The 12931-nt window shown below is 45.2% G+C and overlaps 1 protein-coding gene across 1 annotated transcript in view; it reads left to right on the forward strand.

The window, feature by feature from the left end:
* The window catches only part of PCBP3 (poly(rC) binding protein 3), a 59491-nt gene that overhangs the window by 31911 nt on the left and 14649 nt on the right, over positions 1-12931 (forward strand). Inside the window, exons 9-10 of the mRNA XM_043505793.1 lie at positions 9191-9269; positions 10181-10240. Coding sequence (XP_043361728.1) covers positions 9191-9269; positions 10181-10240 — 139 coding nt within the window. The remainder of the gene's footprint in view (positions 1-9190; positions 9270-10180; positions 10241-12931) is intronic.

Raw genomic sequence — 12931 nt, forward strand, 5'->3', positions numbered from 1 at the left:
TCTCCGACACCACCTGCGTAGCCATTCGTTGACCTCCACGATTCGACGGTCCCTACCCAGGCCTTTTCCTTCCACGGGGAGGATGGACGAGAACACCACTTGCACCTCCAACTCCTTTATCCTTCTTCCCAGAGCCACGTAGTCCGCAGTGATCCGCTCAAGGTCATTCTTGGCAGTATCATTGGTGCCCACGTGGAGAAGCAGGAAGGGGTAGCGATCCGAGGGCTTGATGAGTCTCGGCAGTCTCTCCGTCACATCACGAATCTTAGCCCCTGGCAAGCAGCAGACTTCTCGGTTTTCCCGGTCAGGGCGGCAGATAGATGACTCAGTCCCCCGGAGGAGAGAGTCCCCGACCACCACCACCCGCCTTCTCCTCTTGGGAGTGGTGGTCGTGGAACCCCCAACCTCAGGACATCGCATCTCATGCCTCCCAACCAGCGGAGTCTCCTTCCGCTTTCTCCCCCCAGACATATCATCTGGTCCACTCTCCGCATTGGTACCTGTGGAGAGAACATGAAAGCGGTTAGTTACCTGTGTCTGTGTTACTGGAACCCGGACATTCCGCTTACCTCTTCTGGAGGTCACATGTTGCCAAGCTTCTTCACTGGCCTCTTGGCTCCTCTGTGCAACCTGCTCTACATCTTTAGAGCTTTGTGCCCCTAGAAGGCTATCCTGAGTTTGGTCCAGAAAATCCTCAGTCTCTCGTATACAACGCAGGGTCGTTACCTGTTGCTCCAGACCTTCAATCTTCTCTTCCAATATGGAGACCAGCTTGCACTTCGTACAGACAAAGTCGCTTCTGTCCTGTGGAAGAAAGACAAACATGGCACATCCAGTGCAGGTCACAACAGCTGAATTCCCCCCTTCCATATCACCTACCTACTACGGAGCTTCCTCAGAGACGTTGGCAAGATGTAAGCCTCAATGGGCTCACTCCAGGCGAACTCCCAGGCAAACTCCTGCTGTGAGCTGCTCTGCTGTCCCCGCTGCTCCGCTGCCGCTCAGCTGGTTCGCGAGGCTCCGGCTATTTTTAAACAGCCAGGATTCCCTGACGCAAACACACAGACACCCTAATGCCCGCCCCCTGCAGGCTAGCAGCCAATCAGACACTCACTCAGGCTCCCTCCCAGCAAACACACGCTCGGATACTTCCTCAGCAAGCAAACACACACACTCGGATACTTACCAGTCCCAGGCAAACTCCTGCTGTGAGCTGCTCTGCTGTCCCCGCTGCTCCGCTGGTTCGCTGCCGCTCAGCTTACTCTCTCCTTACAGTGTGTATGATAAACCCATTGTTTCATGTTCTCTGTGTGTGTGTATATAAATCTCTCCTCTGTTTTTTCCACCAAATGCATCCGATGAAGTGAGCTGTAGCTCACGAAAGCTTATGCTCTAATAAATTTGTTAGTCTCTAAGGTGCCACAAGTACTCCTTTTCTTTTTATTTTTTCTAAGAAGTTCTTATTTTATATATTTCAAGTTCTCACCTTAAATAGACTGTGAATAATGATGAGTCTACTTTGCTAGTCAGATCAACATGCCCTTTCTCCTAATTGTCCTTCTCAATACACCCCAGGATTGACTCAGGCTGTATTTCTTATTGTTATGATGCAGTTCTCCGACAGAGGAACAAAACACATTATGGTATATACTGCATTGTGGAAGCATTTGTGCCCTGGTCAGTAACAGGCAAATAATATTTGTGATTTGTTCAATACCCTGCGGCCAAATCCTGCAGAATTTACAGAGACCTCATTCAATGCCTGAGTAATTTGGCTCTGTAGCTGTGTCTCTTTCAAGGCTTTATTATTTAAAACAATGCTCAATTAGTTACTTAATGAAATATGAAAACAATTTTACTAGGCAATTTGCTCTTTCACTTGCTGCAACACACATTTGTCTTTGATCTTTCCCTTTTAATTGATACCTCAGCAATGTTATTAACCTGGGGATTTGGAACTAACTGTAAGGAATGAATGAATATGGACATCCTGGGACAAACCCCGAATTCCTTGCTCAGTTTTCCCGCGGATAAATTGGTCACTCGAGTGAATGGGAGTTTGTCTCAGTAAGGACGGCCTTTGCGCATTCATGTACAGACCGAGACAGGTAGTCTCCATTTGGAATTTGCAATGGAAGGGAAGCCAGTGGTGACTGGGAGGCTAGGGGTTCTTTGGGTATGATAAGCATAGGAACTGTTTTAGCATAGTGGGATCTCAGCCCTCAGCCATGCACCAGAGCCATGCACCAGATTGCCCAGTTATCCGTAATAGGGTATAAGCAGACATTTTGCCAGTACCTAGTGATATTTTGCATCACTGCACATTGGTAGAAGCTAGTGCTCTCCCATCATGGCAGCTTGGTTACCTGGATATGTCATCATAGTTCTATACTGTGAACCTGAGTAAAGCGGAGGAGGAGACAGGTGGTTGTGGTTGGGGATTCCCTCCTAAGGGGGACGGAGTCATCCATCTGCCGTCCAGACCGGGAGACTCGAGAAGTGTGCTGCTTGCCTGGAGCTAGAATTCACGATGTGACGGAGAGACTGCTGAGACTGATCAAGGCCTTGGACCGCTACCCCTTCCTGTTTCTCCAGGTGGGCACCAATGATACTGCCAAGAATGACCTTGAGTGGGTTATTGCAGACTACATGGCTCTGGGAAGAAGGATAAAGGAGTTTGAGGCACAAGTCATGTTCTCATCCATCCTCCCTGTTGAAGGAAAAGGCCCAGGTAGGGACCATTAAATTGTGGAGGTAAATGCATGGTTGAGCAGGTGGTGTCAGAGAGAGGGCTTTGGATTCTTCGACCATGGGATGTTGTTCCAGGAAGAAGGATTGCTAGGAAGAGACGGGATCCACCTAACGAAGAGAGGGAAGAGCATCTTTGCAGGCAGGCTTCCTAACCTAGTGAGGAGGGCTTTAAATTAGGTTTGCCAGGGTATGATGACCTAAGCCTGGAGGTAAGTGGGGAAGTGGGATGCAGGGAGGAAACATAACAGGGAGGCCTCCTTATTCATACTGAGAAAGTAGGGCAACCGGCTAGTTATCTTAGGTGCCTGTACACAAATGCAAGTAGCCTGGGAAACAAGCAGGAAGAATTGGAAGTCCTGACAAAGTCAAGGAACTATGATGTGACTGCAATAACAGAGATTTGGTGAGGTAACTCACATGACAGGAGCACTGTCATGGATGGGTATAAACTGTTCAGGAAGGACAGGCCAGGGAGAAAAGGTGGAGGAGTTGCACTGAATGTAAGAGAGCGGTATGATTGCTCAGAGCTCCAATATGAAACTGGAGAAAAGCCTGTTGAGAGTCTTTGGGTTAAGTCTAGAGGCGAGAGCAACGAGGGTGATGTCCTGGTGGGTGTCTGCTATAGACCACCAGACCAGGAGAAGGAGGTAGATGAGACTTTCTTCGGACAACTAACAGAAGTTTCCAGATCACAGGCCCTGGTTCTCATGGGGGACTTCAATCACCCTGACATCTGCTGGGAGAGCAATACAGCAGTGCACAGACAATCCAGGAAGTTTTTGGAGAGTGTTGGGGACAACTTCCTGGTGCAAGTGCGGAGGAAACAACTAGGGGCCGTGCTTCTCTTCACCTGCTGCTCACAAACAGGGAAGAATTGGTAGGGGAAGTAGAAACAGGTGGCAACCTGGGTAGCAGTGTCCATGAGATGGTCGAGTTCAGGATCCTGACAAAAGAAAGAAAGGAGAGCAGCAGAATAAGGACCCTGGACTTTAGAAAAGCAGACTTTGACTCCCTCAAGGCAGGATCCCCTGGGAGAATAACATGAGGGGGAAAGGAGTCCAGGAGAGCTGGCTGTATTTTAAAGAGGCCTTATTGAGGGCACAGGAACAAACCATCCCAATGTGCAAAAAAAAATAGCAAATATGGCAGACGACCAGCTTGGCTTAACAGAGAAATCTTTGGTGAGCTTAAACACAAAAAGGAAGCTTACAAGAAGTGGAAACTTGGACAGATAACTAGAGAGGGGCATAAAAATATTTCTTGAGCATGCAGGGGTGTAATCAGGAAGGCCAAAACATAACTGGAGTTGCAGCTAGCAAGGGATGTGAAGGGTAACAAGAAGGGATTCTACAGCTATTTTAGCAACAAGAATGGGGTCCGGGAAATTACTGAATGGGGAGGCAACCTAGTGACAGATGATGTGGAAAAAGTGGAAGTCCTCAATGCTTTTTTTTGCCTCGGTCTTCACAGACAAGGTCAGCTCCCAGATGCTGCACTGGGCAGCACAGTATGAGGAGGAGGAGAGCAGCCCTCAGTGGTGAAAGAACAGGTTAAGGATTATTTAGAAAAGCTGGACATGCACAAGTCCATGGATCTGGATCTAATGCACCCGAGGGTGCTGAGGAAGTTGGCTGATGTGATTGAGAGCCATTGGCCATTATCTTTGAAAACTTGTGGCAATCGGGGGAGATCCCGGACAATTGGAAAAAGGCAAATATAGTGACCACCTTTAAAAAAGGAAAGAAGGAGAATCCAGGGAACTAGATACTGTTCATCCTCACCTCATCCTTGTCAATCCCAGGCAAAATCATGGAGCAGGTCCTCAAGGAATCCATTTTGAAGCACTTGGAGAAGAGGAAGGTGATCAGGAATAGTCAACATGGATTCACCAAGGGCAAGTCATGCCTGACCAACCTGATTGCCTTCTATGATGAGATAACTGGCTCTGTAGATATGGGGAAAGTGGTGGACATGATATATCTTGACTTTAGCAAAGCTTTTGATACGGTCTCCCACAGTATTCTTGCCAGCACGTTAAAAAAGTATGGATTGGATGAATGGACTATAAGGTGGATAGAAAGCTGTCTATATCGTTGAGCTCAATGGGTAGTGATCAACAGCTCAATGTCTAGTTGGCAGCCGGTATCCAGCGGAGTGCCCCAAGGGTTTGTCCTGGGGCCGGTTTTGCTCAACATCTTCATTAATGATCTGGATGATGGGATGGATTGCACCCTCAGCAAGTTCGTGGATGATACTAAGCTGGGGGGAGAGGTAGATATGCTAGAGGGTAGGGATAGGGTCCAGAGTGACCTTGACAAATTGGAGGACTGGGCTAAAAGAAATCTGATGAGGTTCAACAAGGACAAGTGCAGAGTCCTGCAGTTATGTCAGAAGAATCCCATGCACTGCTACAGGCTGGGGACTGGCTGGCTAAGCAGCAGTTCTGCAGAAAAGGACCTGGGGATTACAGTGGACAAGAAGCTGGAGATGAGTCAGTAGTGTGCCCTTGTTGCCAAGAAGGCTAATGGCATAGTGGGCTGCATTAGTAGGAGCATTGCCAGCAGATTGAGGAAAGTGATTATTCCCCTCTATTCGGCACTGGTAGGGCCACATCTGGAGTATTGCATCCAGTTTTGGGGCCCCTACTATAGAAAAGATGTGAAGAAATTGGAGAGAGTCCAACGGAGGGCAACGAAAATGATTAGGGGGCTGGGGCACATGAGTTACAAGGAGAGGCTGAGGGAACTGGGCTTGTTTAGTCTGCAGAAGAGAAGAGTGAGGGGAATTTGATAGCAGCATTTAACTACCTGAAGGGGGGTTCCAAAGAGGATGGAGCTCGGCTGTTCTCAGTGGTGACAGATGACAGAACAAGGAGCAATGGTCTCAAGTTGCAGTGTAGGAGGTTTACATTGGATATTAGGAAACACTATTTCACTCGGAGGGTGGCGAAGGACTGCAATGGGTTACCTAGGGAAGTGGTGGAATCTCCATCCTTGGACGTTTTCAAGGCCCAGCTTGACAAAGGCCTGACTGGGATGATTTAGCTGCGTTTGGTCCTGCTTTGAGCAAAGGGTTGCACTAGATGACCTCCTGAGGTATCTTCCAACCCTAATCTTCTATGGTTCTATGAAATGCTGGCTCACAACACTTTCATCTCAGCTCTTGCCAGCTCTTCAGAGTACAGAAATCAGAAATATAGGAGAAGTTGTAAGCCATTTAGGCATTGGTTTAAACAACTGGTTTACCTTACTGCCTGGATGTGGAGTCCCCTAAGTCTTTTGAGTTTTTTCATTACACTCTTATGCGTTTGTTACATATCCACATGAAAAATATTTTCATTCAATAACAGAAACAGAAAGGGTTCACTGTTTTCCCTGGCCCTGAGCAGCTCCAATGAATGGTCTGTGGCTCCCGAAGTCGTTCCATTTGGCAAAACATCATCTCTTCACACTGATGTAGTTAGGAATGCTCAGGTTAATGAGCAATCTGATTGGCTTTACTCCGGTTTCCATTTCACAGCCCAAACAGCAGTGGGCAGGAGTTGTGTCGTTCAGGGCAGGAAGGATGGGAAAGCTAGGCTGGTAATGGCAGCAGTGAGGAAAGAGCTCTTGTAAGATACTGCACAGCAGCTGTCCTTGGATGGCAGTGATGAGAGGCTTCAGCACGGAGATGCTAATTTTAAGAGAGAAACGTGAAGGGCTAAAGAACCATTGAAAATTGATCATTATCTTTGGAATGAACCCAAGGAGACTTTACGTTTTAGTGTAAAGAAGGATAAGGTCTATTTTAAAAAAAATAATCCTGTTCTTTTTTTGTTTCAGTTAGAGAGTTGTCTTGCCCAGTGGACTAACACGTCTTATCCCCGGGTTTCCATGTTGGTTCGCTGGAATCATACTGCATGTGACATTAGGGGTTATTCTCATTTTGATTCATTGGGACTTATACACAAAACTCTATGTGCACTGGCATGACACTGTGCCCCCTTGATCAGTAAAGCCTTGGGAGAGTTTAAAAGCTGATACTCCGTGTCTGTTGTTGCACTAGAACACCTGATGCAAGCTCACCCACTCGGGTTGGTTGGAATCTGGCCTACTCTTTTCCACTAAAAGAAAAGGAGTACTTGTGGCACCTTAGAGACTAACAAATTTATTTGAGCATAAGCTTTCATGAGCTACAGCTCACTTCATCGGATGCATTCAGTGGAAAATACAGTGGGGAGATTTATATACACAGAGAACATGAAACAATGGGTGTTACCATGCACACTGTAAGGAGAGTGATCACTTAAGATGAGCTATTACCAGCAGGAGAGCCTTCTCAGAGAATGTCTGAGGAACAGTGGCGGGGGGGGGGGAGGAAATAACATGGGGAAATAGTTCAAGGGACACCATCATAGGGCCTAATCACATCAGCCACACTATCAGAGGCTCGTTCACCTGCGCATCTACCAATGTGATATATGCCATCATGTGCCAGCAATGCCCCTCTGCCATGTACATTGGTCAAACTGGACAGTCTCTACGTAAAAGAATAAATGGACACAAATCACATGTCAAGAATTATAACATTCAAAAACCAGTCGGAGAACACTTCAATCTCTCTGGTCACTCGATTACAGACCTAAGAGTGGCTATTCTTCAACAAAAAAACTTCAAAAAGAGACTCCAACGAGAGACTGCTGAATTGGAATTAATTTGCAAACTGGATACAATTAACTTAGGCTTGAATAGAGACTGGGAGTGGATGTGTCATTACACAAAGTAAAACTATTTCCCCATGTTATTTCCCCCACACTCCCCACTGTTCCTCAGACGTTCTTGTCAACTGCTGGAAATGGCCCACCTTGATTATCTCTACAAAAGGTTCCTCCCCCAAGCTCTCCTGCTGGTAATAGCTCACCTTACCTGATCACTCTCGTTACAGTGTGTATGGTGACACCCATTGTTTCATGCTGTCTGTGTATATAAATCTTCCCATTGTATTTTCCACTGAATGCATCCGATGAAGTGAGCTGTAGCTCATGAAAGCTTATGCTCAAATAAATTTGTTAGTCTCTAAGGTGCCACAAGTCCTTCTTTTCTTTTTGCGAATACAGACTAACACGGCTGCTACTCTGAAACCTGTCTTTTCCAGTAGTTTGTTTAAAAGTTGACAGCTTGCATGCCAAATGGTTCTGATGTTCTTACTTGCCAGCTCTTTGGTAACTGACTGTTAGATACCATTTCCAAAACTCCTCTCCACCTTCCCACCTGTTTTCTTCTGCCTCCAGTGCTTCACCCTCACCACTGCTGATGTCAGACTCCCCTGCACTCCCTCCCTTAGATGTGCTGCAGGAGCCAGGACTTTTAGCATGTTGTTTCTCACGCAAATTTAAATGACAACTCCTCCACTTACCTGCAGGGGACTGGATTAATTGACCGAACAGGTCTTTTCCATTTCTGATGTCTATGATTCTGTTAAATCTCCCAGGCCACCCAAGCTCTAGAAGATTATTGAAGGGGGCGTGATACACGTCACTCCTCCCTGCATACACAGCAAAATCTCAAAGGGGGCCTTATCAGGATGAAATTTCTACCTCTTCAGGTTTCTTAAATTTGAAACAATAAAATGGAGCACAAAATGTATTCCAAACATATTCTTCTTCCGAGGTCTCTTTTTAAGGGGCCAGGAAAAGACTCCGAGCACAACAAGGGATATGCAGGCTCTGAAATACTTACCCGTTTTAGCTGAAGCCCACGTTTTGCCATCTGCCGGGTGGTTTGTGTCGATAAAGTGACAACTTTAAGAGCTACGACTGGTTTAGCAACTAGATAAATTTCCCTTTCAATGTGCAGTACTCAAGTCAAGCAAGGGGAACATCCAGTGGGTAATGAAACAAAATGGCCAATTACTGTACACTTCTGATACCTATCCCAGGGACTATCTGTGCTTTTTAAATATTGGAATTTGATTTTTATGGACCTGGCAGCATATTTGACACTGTTCAGATATTTTTACAACTATTCTTCACTAGCAGCAGTCAGTGACAGTGGGTTACAAAGTCTGATCAGCCAAGTTGCAGCTGGAATTGCTGTGCTTTGATACCCTTCTACCTGCTTTGACAGCTCCCTGTTCTGTCAGGGCACGTGATGCGATCTGTGGGCTGGCAGGATCAGGAGAGATCTGCACTGACAAAGTTAAATGATTTCAGTTAGAGACCAAAACTGGGCTTGCTGCTGGTATTGTACTTCAGACCCTGATCGAGCACTTCTGCTAAAGATTTGGGCTTTACTGTATGTACACAGGCCAAGTCCTTCTGTTAATGTCATGTTTGCCATGTCTTAACATGGCATCCTGCTTTGTTTTTTTTATTATAATTTTGTTCTTAATTTTTTTGGTGTGACTTGTTGTATTCTATAACAATAACCTTCTTAGTTCTAATGTCCCTCCTACCCCTCAGCAGTTGACCAAGCTCCACCAGTTGGCTATGCAGCAAACCCCCTTTACTCCCCTTGGACAGACCACCCCCGCTTTCCCTGGTACGTACCCAGATGCCCTTTACAGATTTCCTTCTCTTCTTACCTGTAGAGTTTCTCTCTCTTTCTAAGCTTGTTTTATTTAATGGAAATAAATAGGACAAGTAATGTGAAGTTGCAAATGTCAATGGTGAAAAGTTAACAAAGATTAGTATTTCAAAGTGCTTTTCCTTATGGCTCAGTTCGCTGTAATTGTGCTTGTACAGTCTGCTCTTGCGAAGCCATGTTTATCTGCTTCCGGCTTTGCTAGCTTGAAAAGTGAATCAACCTTGGGAGAAAACAAATGCTTGTGGGCCCTTTCTAGCACAGAGGACTGGGTATTCACTGCCATGGGTTGGTATGTCCTTTGGGAGACATCCATGCACTCTGATAATGCTTCATTTGTTGAGCATTGTCTGCAGATTCAAAAATCTGTAAAGGCTGTGTAAATTCCTTTCAGCTCTTCGTATTGATCTCAATCACTGTCCAGGATGTTCTCTTCATATGCACAAAGTAGCTGTAGAATGTCAACAGAAACGTACTGTACGTGAAGCCTCTTTGTTTTGTGCTTCATGAGAAGTGGTGGGAATTAGCCATAGTTTTAGGGGGAAATCCTGTCCTCTGGTGAAGGAGGCCTTTGAAGCAATATGCTACAATGGAGGACCCCCAGAACTCTAGTCAGAGCTATATGTCTCAAACTTTGCTAGCAGAATTGATAATACAGTTTAAATTTTTCGTTGTGAACTAGGGTGGCAGCTATAGAGTAGGGAATTAAAATACTTAAAATACCTTCATTTCTCTCGATGGTCAACATGCCAACTGGAAATTCCTTTTCTGCCATTTTGTCCATCATATTTTGAGCTTCCTAGATGAAGTGACATTGCTTATCTCCTTGAAGGCAAAAGCATTAAATCTGTTTCTTCTTTGCTCTTCAGGAGAAAAGCTGCCCTTACATTCCTCCGAAGAAGCTCAAAATCTGATGGGCCAGTCATCAGGTAAAATAAAAGCTATAGGGAAATTAGTAGGCTTCTGTTGCAATATTTCTTGAATAGGACCCTATCGTTGTTGACAATCATACATAAATTGTCTTATTGTGTTGACAAGACAGTACGACTTCCAATGGGCAAGAACCAATGGCGTAAGACAGTACCTGCCATTTTCTTTCTACAATATGTCCAAGGAAGGGAATAAATTTACCTGTACTGTACTGTACTTCAATAGTCCATTAATATAGTCTCTTGATATATGTGTATAATCGCCATTCATGCTAATGGGAATTATGCATGGTCAAGAAAATAATAGAATTATGACCTATATTATTGTATTTGAGTTTGATACAGTTCTCCATGAGATAACAGAAGAATACCCATGGGAGGCAAGAGACAGCAATCCTATGTTAGTGTAGCTTTATTAATCCATCCAAAGGAAGGTAGCTTTCTAAGCTATGCAATGCATTCATGTATCTGAGTAAAGTTGTCATTTTTGATAAATTCCTATTTCAAATTTTCTGCGCTGACAATTGGCTAAGAAGCTAACACATGCCAGTGCAGACTTCCTTTAATAATAATTGTTTATATCTTAAATGCAGTCAAAACAGGGTGTTTTAGCACTTGAGAGTAAATGATAGAAGAAATTAACCACTTGAAAAATATTGTTGACATTCACATAACTCAAAATACCTTTAATTTAAACATACATTTGGAAAATAATCATTTCATAATATGGCCTAGTGCTAATAAGTTAATGTATTTTCCGGTGAAAAATATTTTATTCTTCGTGCCATTGAAAGGAATTTTTGGGATCTTATTGTACTATAATATCTCTTGTTGGGGAATGGAAGTACATTTTGTTAAAGCATTATGGGTATATTTTATGGGCTATAGCCTCAGCTCATGTAAATCAGCTTAGCTCCAACGAAGCCAATGGAGTCATGTCTATTTATGTCAGCTGAAGATCTGGCCTTATGTTTAAATCATAACCTTACGTATAGTCACGGGTATTTTTAGTAAAAATCATGGACAGGTCACAGGCAATAAACAAAAATTCATGGCTCATGACCTGTCCATGACATATTAAAAATATCATGATTAAATCTTGGAAGGGGAGGCATCTCAGGGGGCTTTGGTGGGGATTCCACTTGGGGGACATCTGGGGACAGCAGCACCAGCTGACCGGGCCAGCAAACTGTGGCTGCTCCAGCCGGCCAGCCAGCCGGCCGGGGACCGCTGCCCGCAGCTGCCGGAGAAGGGGCTGGTATGGCTATGCCCCAGGCCGCTCCAGCAGTGGCTGGTTGGCTCTCCTGGGGGCCACTTGAGCAGCTGGCCCCGTTGCCAGCCACTTGGGCAGCCCTGGGGTCAGCCACACTGGCCCCTGTAGAAGTCACAGAGGTTGCAGAAAATCGCAGAATCCGTGACTTCCACGACCTCCATGACAGACACGGAGCCCTATTTATAAATACACAAAAATGCCAACATAAATGTGCTGGTGACATCATAAACGTAGATCAGGCACGCTGCAAAAATGTTCTGATGACATTACTTAACCAAAAAGGCAAACTTTAACCATTGAAATGGATTCTTCAAGACTTAATTCCCCCCCAAAGTATAACAATGACACGCAGTAACTTACATTTTTCTGCATGTGTTGGTTTAGTATTTATGTAATAGTTGGACAAATTTTGACCCTTGTTTTGTGCGACTACAACTCACTTTCCTGCTCTGGCATTCTTTAGTGCTCATGTCACACTAGTGTCATCCTAGCTCTGACACATGGAGCTAGGTTCTCAGCTGGAGTAATTCAGCCCAGCCCTTTGGAAGTCAATAGGGATATGCTGATTCACACCAGCTGATGATCTGGCTCATGGCCTTTCATTAGATAGCATCCCCTCGCCTCACTCCCAGGAGATGCTATAAATTGAAACTGTGTAACATATTGATTCAGAAAATGTCTCCTGTGGAATTCCAAGCGGTTATGAAATTGAACCTCATAATGCATGTGAGAATTCCCTGAGAGAGTTCAAGGTCATGCAATCTGGGATTTTCCATCACTGCAGTGTGGTGCACTCTAAGGTGCAAGTAACAAGGACAACCCAGACTCCAGCACATGGGACGTGATAGTTAGGGTGGCACCCAGCAAGGAAGCCAGAAGACCTGCTGGACCTTACAATGTTCAGTTGGGGAGAGGATGTTGAGATGGGAGCATCTAGGGGAATGAGGAGTAGATTCTAGACAGACATAGTGAAGAGGGATTCATGGAGTCAGGATTGGATCAGAACTGGGAGCAAGGGGGAGGTGGAATGGTGGAGAGGAGGAAGTTTGTCCAGACCTGAGAAGAGTTTCCAGTCCCATTTGAGTATGGGCAAATGTTAGGACCAGCTATTATTTTGCCTCAATGATTTACCCTTCCCATTAACACTGCGGGGGTGGATTTGTTAACCCAGAAAGGGAGTATTAGTGACAATATGGAGTAATATAAAAGAAGGATGCATCTATTTCAGTGAGTGTGTTACTCTGCAAGCCTGACTGGTGAAAAGTGCTTTTCACTAAGTCTTGGCACTTAGGAGCCTACTGCTGACCAGAAAAGTCCTTACTCGGCTGTAAAACCAATATTAAATGCAGGGGAGAGCTAGTGGTGACAGTCTCTTGAGCTGGTGTCCCAGCCAAGGGCTAATGCTGCTTTGTGCCCAC

The sequence above is a fragment of the Dermochelys coriacea genome, chromosome 11, assembly GCF_009764565.3.
Source record: "Dermochelys coriacea isolate rDerCor1 chromosome 11, rDerCor1.pri.v4, whole genome shotgun sequence".
NCBI classification, from domain to species: domain Eukaryota; kingdom Metazoa; phylum Chordata; order Testudines; family Dermochelyidae; genus Dermochelys; species Dermochelys coriacea.